The following is a 10591-nucleotide window of genomic DNA, read 5'->3' on the forward strand; positions in this document are numbered from 1 at the left end:
ATGTTAATTATATACCTCGATAATAATAGGAGTTAACAAAAATAAATATAGAGAATATAGAGAGGAGTTTGATTGAGTAAGAAGAGGAAGAGGAAGAGGAAGTGAAAAAATGGCGAGCAGGTACTGGGTGGTGTCTCTGCCTGTCCAAAACTCGGCGTCGTCTTTATGGAACCGCCTCCAGGATCAAATCTCCAAGCATTCCTTCGACACTCCCCTCTACAGAGTAACTACTCACTCTTTGTTTGTTTGTTTGTTTTCTCCAGAGATCTGATCATTCCTTGTTTCTCTCTCAATCGCTCGCTCTCATCTTTTTGCAGTTCAATATTCCCAATCTCCGCGTCGGAACCCTCGATTCTCTTCTCTCCCTCAGCGACGATCTCTTAAAGGTCCCAATTGCAGCCTCTGTATTTTCAATTTTGTTCTTTTAATAGTATTGTTGAATGCATGCGAATTGAATCTTTCCAATGCAATTTTGTTATTCGATCTGTTAATTGCAGTCCAACAACTTCGTAGAGGGTGTTTCTCACAAGATCAGGCGCCAGATCGAGGAGCTAGAGAGGGTTTCTGGAGTCGAGAGCAGCTCTCTCACCGTGGATGGAGTTCCAGTGGATTCATACCTCACTAGGTATTACTTACTGACATCAATTCTCATTAATGTCTCTCTCTGTTTACCTCACTAACTAGGAATTTTCATGCTAGGTTCGTTTGGGATGAAGCTAAGTTCCCGACAATGTCTCCTTTGAAGGAGGTCATCGACAGCATTCATGGTCAAGTTGCAAAGATCGAGGATGATCTCAAGGTAATGCTTTTTACCAATTTTCATTTACATTGTTCTCATCTGAGGACCTAAGCTGTTATTGTTGTTATGAAAAGAACAAATAATAGCATATAATGAAGTCAGACTAAGCCCATGAGCTTATTATCCTAGGTCGGAACAAGTTGATAGGGATCCCCTTTATTTACGTCCCCATGTCCCTCCCGCAGTTTGTTAGCATTGCCTTGAAAGAAAACTCAATCACCTATGATACTATGTCAGTTGATTATTCTCCAGCCTTTTTAGTCATTTAATCATGTAAGGCTTTCTTTTTCTTAGTTTGTTGCCAAAATAAGTATACTTAAATTTAACCGGATATGTTTATTTAATTAATCTTTCAATCTTACCCAGAAAGAAATCACTATATATCCTATGACTCTTTCGTAGGTTCGGGTAGCTGAGTATAACAATGTTCGCAGTCAACTTAATGCTATCAACCGAAAGCAGAGTGGAAGGTATTATTGTTCAACTTCATTGTTCAGATCCTATCACTGCAATCATTTGGGTTATTTTATTATGATTCTCTGTTTACCAATGTCTCTCCTATTTTAGCTTAGCAGTCCGTGATCTTTCCAATTTAGTGAAATCAGAGGACATCGTTGTCTCGGAACATCTGGTGACCCTCCTTGCAATTGTTCCCAAGTACTCTCAGAAGGATTGGCTGTCAAGCTATGAGACCTTGACTAGTTATGTGGTATAATTTTCTCCTTACAGCCTTCTACTTCATTATCTACTCAAGGTTGTTGCTGTAGGGTGAAAATGGTTGATTGGACAATCCAATACCTTTCAAAGTTTTGAAATAACAACACTTTGTTTTGTTGAGCTGCTTGCTTCAGTCATTGATCTTAATAGCATTTTTCAGGTCCCTAGGTCCTCTAAGAAGTTATTTGAAGATAACGAATATGCTCTTTACAGTGTAACACTGTTTGGTCGAGTTGCAGATAATTTTAGAACAAGCGCTCGTGAAAAGGGATTCCAAGTGAGTTTTTTGTGCATCCTCTTTTATTTTTCTATGAAAGATGGAAAACTGAATCTTCTCTTCTGCTTATGCTTTCTGTAATTTATTTACTGGCAGACTAGCATTGTCACAAGACATGTGTCCAGAATTGAGTTGCATGAAATCTTATGATTGACTAGAGTAACTTTATCATGTGGTTCAGATTCGTGATTTTGAATATAGTTCTGAAGCACAAGAAAGTCGAAAGCAGGAGTTGGAAAAATTGGTACAAGACCAAGAAAATTTAAGAAGCTCGCTTTTGCAGTGGTGCTATACCAGTTATGGGGAGGTAAGTGTTATCCTGTTTAACTTTGTTAGTTAAAACTTGTAAAACATGTGATTTAGAATTTATAATTGGAAAAGTTATCTTAGAGGGTTGGCATACTTGTGGGATAAAATGTTAAAGGTGATTGTCATTTTTGGATTCTGTAATGGTGATGGTCAAATTATGTGGTCTGCAAGAACATGTTAGTAGAGATCATAATGAGTTTAATCAAAGTGTCTCTTGAGTAATCTTAAACTGAAATATGGCCTGATGTAAGTAGCCTCTGTAGCTCAATTTTTGGGAACTGTTCTTGTTGGAATCATTAATTACATCCTCTTCTGGTATGATGCATATTGGAAATTTTATATTTTCTTTGCCTGCAGGTGTTCAGCTCCTGGATGCATTTTTGTGCTGTACGTGTGTTTGCTGAGAGTATTCTGAGATATGGCTTACCACCATCTTTCTTGGTAAATGAGCTCTTGTTAGTTCATTTTTCTGTCACTGTTTTACAACCAAGCACTTGTTTTTGACTAAGCAATCAATACTGAAATGATATTTCAGGCATGTGTTTTAGCTCCAGTTACAAAAAGTGAGAAGAAAGTACGATCAATCCTTGAGGGGCTGTGCGACAGTTCTAACAGGCAAGTGTTTAAGCTATGTTTGTCTGTGCCAGAGGAAGGATCTTCTGAAAGAGGAACTTAAACTCTTTGGGTAGAACACTAGTATATCTGCATTAATGAATTGTGATCTTGGAGTCGTGCACTTGGTGTTGGTGCAGATAACATCAAGAACCTTGTCACTATCTTAAGAGAACTTTTTTTTACGTGATATGATTTTCCCATTTAACTTACTGATGTTTTTAATTTGATGTTTGAATGCAGTACTTTCTGGAAAACTGAAGATGAAGTGGGGATGGCTGGTCTAGCAGGTGATGCGGATGCACATCCGTATGTTTCATTTACAATCAATCTTGTTTGACTGGCGCAGCACGATGCAGTGTCTCAGTTTCAAATTCTGAATCTGAGGATTCCTTTGGACAGCAATAATAGTGCGGACGGGTTCAAGGATACTTTGTACATTAGGATCAATAACTGTCGCCGTTGTTAACTATTTCTAAGTGCTGCTTTGGGAGTTTCCATGAGCGTTTTATGTCTGTTTTTATAAGAGTGAAACTTATGGGAGGTTCTACCATCTCGAAATTTGTAGTTTTAGTTTGTTTTCGGGTTTCTGTTTACCAGTAACTACAAAGCTTGAAATACATTGTACCTTTTTATTTATTTATTTGATATGATCCAAATAATACCTCGAGGTTCCGATTAAATGACGAGTATAATAATCTTATGATCCAACAAATATGCAGGCCTTGGCCTATAGTTTTTCAGAATTCTTTCTGCATTACAGAATTAGTATGATTAGGAATGTCAAAGCTTTGGGAAAAAAGACGATACATTCAGGTTGGCGGCATGAGCGGCAACTCGGCGTCAAGAAGAATTGAACTTTGTTTATTCGGAACCCGATTTTGGGCTCAAATGGTAGTTCTATTTTAGTTGTTTTGTGAGTCGGTGTTGTCTTATTTGGGTCGATTCAAGGTATGTCCACATTGTTGGTGAACCTGTTGGTTAGTCAGCTTAACTAACACTGTGGAGGTCACGGGTTCAAATCTCACTGACATTGATGCAAGACTATTAATACAATCAAATCTAAAGCAGTTAAAATTGAAAGCGGAAGCTTGTTAACCCAAGTAGTCGGGTTTCTTGAGGAATGAGCATAGTTGGCAACGACATCAGCGACAAAATTGGCTTCACGTGGAATGTGGATGAAAGAAACTGTTGGCGTGAGTCCTACCGACAAGGATGGCCGACAATGCTGGAATGCTGGCGTGAATCATGCCATTATATTAGGAATAATCCTTTTGTAATAGGATTTGATGTATCTGATGTATATATACTCTGTTCTTAGAGAAGAAATACAACAGAAAATCTCCCAATCCTCTCGTTCTTTCTGACTTGGTATCAGAGCAGAGATCCAATTTGGACTCTCTGTTCCGTTGTGTTTTTTTTTGGTTCTTTCTGAGTTCTTTTGGGTTCTTTTGATTAGTACAGAGAGAAACACAAGCAGAGCTATATCTTCCTACAAAATCACAGTATAGTTTTTTGTAAATCACCTTTTTGACTAGGCTCTAGCGATTCTGGACTACTTGGACCAAAGAGGCTTCCCCATCAACGCCTCCCACCTCATCACCGCCTGCGTCCGCAGCTCGACCAACCACCCATCTCCAGCCGACGTCAGCTGACGTCTGTCCCTCATCAGATCGTCTGTCCCTCATCAGATCGGCTTCTGTCCTTCCAAGTGCTCAGCCCGCCGTCGCTCATCCTTCCAGGTACTCAGCCCGCCGTCGCTCTATCCCAGGTGCCCCGTCGCTCAGTCCGATTCCAGCCTCAGTTGGAGCAATCTCCGATTCCGATTCTAGTTGGAGCGACTTCCACTGTCCCATCGCCGATCGATCGAAAGAAGAGGAGATCGAGCCTTGCGTAGCAGCTGCAGACTACAAGAGGAACAGAGCGTAGGAACATTTAAAGTTTGAGGGTCTTTAAAGAAGTGGGTGATCGATTTCCTGCTGGTATATACCAGCATATAACCTCTGGGTTCTGCTGCAACAGTTTGATTTTTAAAGAAAAATCCTGCAACAGTTTGCACGCCTGTGTGAGACAAAGCAAAGGCTGAAAAAGAAAAAAAAAAAATGTCTTCTGCATACTAATAGTGCCTGCACTTCTTCCAAGTTCCAACCCCCGTCTTCTGCATTTTTTTTTTTTTCCTTTTGCAAAAAAGCTGCAGCCACTTACCCGTACACCACCAACTCATTCCTCACTTTCCACCCACCTTTTATTCTATTAAACTTTCCAACCCACCGATTAAACAAAAGCTCACCCTTCTCTCCAAAAAAAAAAAAAAAACAAAAAAAACAAAACATTTGCATATGGCTTGTAACTATTGCAAGGAAGTTGGTCATTTCAAGAATCAATGTTCTAAGTTGCAAAGATTTCATTCCAACAATTCTGGTTGGAGTGGAGGGAGCAATACTGGAGGGAGTAGAAGTCAGAGAGGCAAAGTTGCAGTCCAACAAGTACCAGAACCTGATTTCTACAGTGTTGAAGGGCAAGAACTCTCTAAGGATAATGTTTTCTTGACTAAGAAAACACGAGGTAAAATTGGTATTGCTTTACATGTTTCTGACTTTACTGGTAGTGATACATGGATAATTGATTCTGGTGCGACTGATCATATGACCTACGACAAGTCTTTCTTTGTGTCTATGTCATCTCCTTCTATATCTCATGTCTTTAATGCAAATGGTGCGTCTTTTCCGGTCCTAGGTATTGGGTCTATTCAGGTTACACCGTCCATTGTTTTGCATGATGTCCTTTATGTACCCTCGTTGTCTCATCATCTTTTATCTGTATCTCAACTGAATTCACAGAATAAGTGCTCTGTAACCTTTTATCCAATGTATGTTGTTTTTCAAAATCTGTGCAATCGGGTGATTATTGGCAAGGGAGACCTGAGGGGGAGACTGTTTCACTTGGATTACATGTACGCAGGACAAACACAAGTACCGGAACAGCCTTTGGCCCTGACATTGAGTTCTGATCGATTGAGTGAGGTATGGTTGTGGCACAGACGTTTGGGTCATCCATCTTTTGGGGTTATGAAAAAGTCTATGCCTTCGTTATTTTTGGGAATAAGTGATTCTAGCTTGCATTGTGAAACTTGTGCTTTGGCTAAGAGTCATAGGTCTAGTTATCCTTCGAGCTTTCATTCTAGTATCATGCCTTTTGAGTTAATTCATTCAGACTTGTGGGGTCCTTCAAAACATTCTACCCTTTCTGGAATGCGATATTTTGTGTTATTTGTCGATGACTTTACCCGACTATCCTGGGTTGTCTTACTTAAGTCCAAAGATTCTGTTTTCTCTGCCTTTACAGCATTTCATAGTCTTATTCGTACTCAATATGATGCTAATGTTAAGGTCTTTCGTTCCGATAATGGAGGTGAGTTTGTTAATCATTCTTTTCATGAATATTTCCAACACCATGGCATAATCCATCAAACTTCTTGCCCACAGACACCTGAGCAAAATGGGGTGTCTGAACGGAAAAATCGTCACCTTCTGGAAATGGCTCGGTCCCTTTTGCTTAGTGCTAACATGCCTAAGTACCTTTGGGGAGAGGCCGTTTTGTGTGCTTCTCATCTTATCAATCGCCTTCCATCCGCCCCTCTTCAAGGTCGGGTCCCACTTGAGGTCTTGTCTGACTACGTTTCTATCCCATCCTCTAATACTCTTCCTGCTCGTGTCTTTGGTTGTGTTGCATATGTTCATCTGTATAAGAATCAAAGGTCAAAATTGGATGCTAGAGCCCTTAAGTGTGTCTTTGTTGGTTATAGCTCTCATCAGAAAGGTTACAAATGTTATCATCCTCAATCCCAGAAATTTTATGTCACCATGGATGTTACTTTCAGTGAAGATGCTTGTTATTTCTTGCCTCCTGTGACTCCTCCTCAGGGGGAGAGGTCTTATTATTATGAAGATTTGTTCAATGGGCAAGATGAGAGTCTGGCATCTGAATCCTTAAGGTTGGAGTGTTTAGGAACAGAGCTGGAAAAGGAGGATAGAAGCTCTACCGACCCATCGTCTGATTTGGAAACGGAAAACAGGGGTTCGGCAGGAAAAGAAACCCCGGGCAATGTGTTACGGACTGGTCAATTGGATCAATTTGACCGGTCGGTCGAGGAGGCCGTTTCAGACCCTGTTCTGCAGTCTTCTGATGGTGTTTTGAATAATTCTTCTGTCTCTCCCTCTCCTTCAGCGGTCTCACCTGCTCAATCATCACCCGAGGTATGTCCTAATCCTTCCTTGTCTAATAGTCCTTCTGTGTCTGGTAGTGTTCCCACCAAAACCTTGCCCAGTCGTTCAACCCGTGGTCAGCCTCCGAAACACTATGAACCTGTTCTAAGTGCTAAAACTAAATACCCTATTGCTAATTATGTGTCGACCCATAGGTTATCTAAACCGTATGTAGCCTTTGTGAATCAATTATCTTCTGTGTCTCTTCCTAGTAAAGTGCAGGAAGCCATGAAGGATGAGAAGTGGATGAAAGCAATGACAGTCGAGATGGATGCTCTTGAGAAGAATCGTACGTGGGAGTTAGTATCATTACCACCCGGGAAAAAGACAGTTGGTTGTAGGTGGGTGTATACAGTGAAACATAATTCAGATGGTTCAGTGGACCGGTACAAGGCAAGATTAGTGGCTAAAGGCTATACTCAGAAGTATGGAGTGGATTACGATGAGACATTTGCACCAGTGGCCAAAATTAACACAATTCGGGTACTTCTTTCGTTAGCTGCTAATCTTGATTGGTCTTTGCAACAATTTGATGTTAAGAATGCATTCTTGCATGGTGACCTGCATGAAGAAGTTTATATGGATTTGCCTCCTGGATATGGTACTTCCACTGGAGAACAGGTGGTGTGCAAATTGAAGAAGTCGCTTTATGGCTTGAAGCAGTCTCCCAGAGCTTGGTTTGGCCGATTCACCAAGTTCATGAAGAAAATTGGATACCGACAGAGCAATTCAGATCACACCTTATTCCTTAAACATCGGTGTGGTAAGGTGACTGCCTTGATTATTTATGTTGATGACATGGTTGTGACAGGTGATGATATTGAGGAGATTCAAAGGTTACAAGGTCAGTTATCTTCTGAATTTGAGATGAAAGATTTGGGTAATTTGAAATATTTCTTGGGAATTGAAGTTGCTCGTGGGAAGGATTGTATTGTGTTGAGTCAAAGGAAGTATGTCTTAGACTTGTTGGCAGAAACAGGTATGCTGGATTGTAGACCTGTTGATACTCCTATCGAGCAGAATCATCGGTTAGCAGAGTACTTGGACCAAGTACCTACAAATAAAGGGAGATACCAGATGTTAGTTGGACGGTTGATTTATTTGTCCCACACTAGACCAGATTTAGCCTATGCAGTTAGTGTGGTGAGTCAGTTTATGCACAATCCCAGTGAGGTCCATATGGATGCTGTATTTCGTATTTTACAGTATTTAAAGTCTGCTCCAGGGAAAGGATTAATCTTTTCAAAACACAATCACTTGGATGTTTTTGGATACACAGATGCAGACTGGGCAGGTAATATTACAGATCGTAGGTCTACTTCGGGATACTTCACATTTGTGGGTGGTAACTTGGTTACTTGGAAGAGCAAGAAACAAAAGGTGGTAGCTCGCTCCAGTGCAGAAGCAGAGTATAGAGGAATAGCCCGAGGACTTTGTGAGATGTTGTGGTTGAGAAATTTGTTGAGAGATTTGGGGTTCAAGCAACAAAAGGCTATGCCGCTTTATTGTGATAATAAGGCTGCAATTGAAATTGCTCACAATCCAGTTCAACATGATCGCACGAAACATGTGGAGGTAGATCGACACTTCATTAAAGAGAAGCTGGATGGACATATCATTTTGTTTCCCTTCGTTCCTACTGAAGAGCAATTGGCAGATATTCTTACAAAGGCTCTATCAAGTAAAGCCTTTTATGACTCACTTGACAAGTTGGGCATCTGTGATCTGTATGCACCAACTTGAGGGGGAGTGTTGGCGTGAGTCCTACCGACAAGGATGGCCGACAATGCTGGAATGCTGGCGTGAATCATGCCATTATATTAGGAATAATCCTTTTGTAATAATATCCTTTTGTAATAGGATTTGATGTATCTGATGTATATATACTCTGTTCTTAGAGAAGAAATACAACAGAAAATCTCCCAATCCTCTCGTTCTTTCTGACTGAAACTTTCTTCAAATTGACTGGCTAAGAATCGGATGTCCTTGATGAGGGTTTTGAGACGCCATGGAGTGTTGCATTTTTTGTTGATAGCATCAATGATCAGCTTCAAGTCACCTTCGACAATGACTTTCATGAAGTTTTGAATTAGGGCATAGTACAAACCATCTCTTACTGCACTTCCTTCTGCAATGGGAAGTAACCAATAGCTCTGGAGCCAGCAAGGATAGGAGAAGCATCATGGTCTCTGAGAACGAAACCAGCAGCAGCTTTTTTGTTACTAAGAACCGATCCATCAAAATTGATCTTTATGACACCCCCAGGGGGGGCTCCGTCTGATTGCACCATAATGAACTGGAGCTTTGGGATAGCTAGCAGGATTATTGCATCTAAAATCAGCTTCCGAAGTAGCAGCAGCATGGACTACCATAGACGGGGTAGTAGTTGTTTGTCTGGAAGTGTAGTTGTTTCTTGCTCCCCAAGAGAAGAAGAGGTGGTTTAAGTCTTCATCCCCTTGACAGCATAAAATGTCATTACTTGAGCAAAATCTAGCAATTCTTGTCTTGGTCTTAATCTTCCACATTGTGAAGTTGTAATGTTCTTTTACTGATAGTTGTAATGTTAGATATGTTGCCCTATAATTAATGCATTGCTCTTCTAATAAATTTAGAAATTAGAGCCTATCATAAATCAACAATGATGATGCGAGGAACATCGGCGACGTTGTAAACTAGCGTTGATTTTCCTCTTCCCATTCTTTCTTCGGTAGGTTTCCCCGTAATAGGGAGATCTGCGTAAACTCTTATCCGTATCTTACGATTTCTTTGGCTCATAGCATAATGGAATTGTCTGGCTGTAGCCCAACGCGCTGCTTCAATTGTGAAAGATGACCAGCTCTACAACTTTGAGTGTCATATCTTCCAAAACCAAGTTGTGTACCGTCTGATTCACAACCTTTGTGGCTTTTTGCCAAGACACAAGTTTCACAATGTAAAGATGACTCCCCTAAGCGTCTATGCCATAATCAGACCTTTTTCAGCTTTTTAGAATTCAAAGTCAAAGTGGCTGGGAAATTCTTCCTCAGCTTCTCCCTGGCGTATCCTTGATCCAGTCCCCCTCAGATACCCCCTGCCGATAATTTTCCTGTTCAGAAGGTCCTGAAGCAAAACATACATAGGGAAAAATGTCACTCACAATGACTGAATTGCTTGTAAAAGGGTAAATTCTCAAGTATTTTGAATTCGATCCTCAGTAAAATTATAAAGGACACTCATTTATGATGTGATAAAGGTTCTTCTAATGTTAAAGGGCTATATAAGCACTCACGAATGGAAAAAAAGGTAGATTCAAAAAGTGAAATTTTCCCCAAAATTCGTGTGTTTATATTACAAGGAGTTTTGTCTCAAATGGGGAGAAATTTGAAGCGAGAGTCGAGACGTAATCTTTTGGAGAAATGAGGTTACTATGATTCACATAATCTGAATTGCTTGATAAAAGGCTAAATTCGTAAGTATTTTGAAGTCAATCCTCAGTGAAGTCATAAAACACAAGAATTTATGATGTTATAGAGGTTCTTCTAATGTTAAAGGGTCTATATAAACACTCACGAATCAAAAAGATGGTAGATTTAAAAAGTGAAATTTGCCCCAAAATTCGTGTAGCAAATGGAG

General features: G+C 40.3%; 1 protein-coding gene across 1 annotated transcript; it reads left to right on the forward strand.

Annotated features, from left to right (window-relative positions):
- Nucleotides 1-44: 44 nt before the first annotated feature.
- LOC133707571 (V-type proton ATPase subunit C) lies at nucleotides 45-3397 on the forward strand. Its single transcript, XM_062133203.1, has 11 exons — nucleotides 45-223; nucleotides 318-386; nucleotides 498-625; nucleotides 700-799; nucleotides 1202-1269; nucleotides 1367-1508; nucleotides 1677-1793; nucleotides 1975-2100; nucleotides 2460-2543; nucleotides 2638-2717; nucleotides 2958-3397. Exons 1-11 carry the CDS (start codon nucleotides 110-112, stop codon nucleotides 3052-3054), a joined length of 1125 nt encoding a protein of 374 aa, XP_061989187.1. The 5' UTR covers nucleotides 45-109; the 3' UTR covers nucleotides 3055-3397.
- The last annotated feature ends 7194 nt before the right edge of the window (nucleotides 3398-10591 follow it).

Source organism: Rosa rugosa, chromosome 1, assembly GCF_958449725.1.
Source record: "Rosa rugosa chromosome 1, drRosRugo1.1, whole genome shotgun sequence".
In the NCBI taxonomy this organism is placed as follows: Eukaryota; Viridiplantae; Streptophyta; class Magnoliopsida; order Rosales; family Rosaceae; genus Rosa; species Rosa rugosa.

What these genes read in the sequence shown, in the direction of transcription:
- LOC133707571 (XM_062133203.1), top strand. Translation starts at nt 110, where the DNA reads ATGGCGAGCAGGTACTGGGTGGTGTCTCTGCCTGTCCAAAACTCGGCG. An exon ending in AGACCTTGACTAGTTATGTG is followed by an intron (nt 1,509 to 1,676) that starts GTATAATTTTCT and finishes AGCATTTTTCAG; the next exon opens with GTCCCTAGGTCCTCTAAGAA. An exon ending in GCTTACCACCATCTTTCTTG is followed by an intron (nt 2,544 to 2,637) that starts GTAAATGAGCTC and finishes ATGATATTTCAG; the next exon opens with GCATGTGTTTTAGCTCCAGT.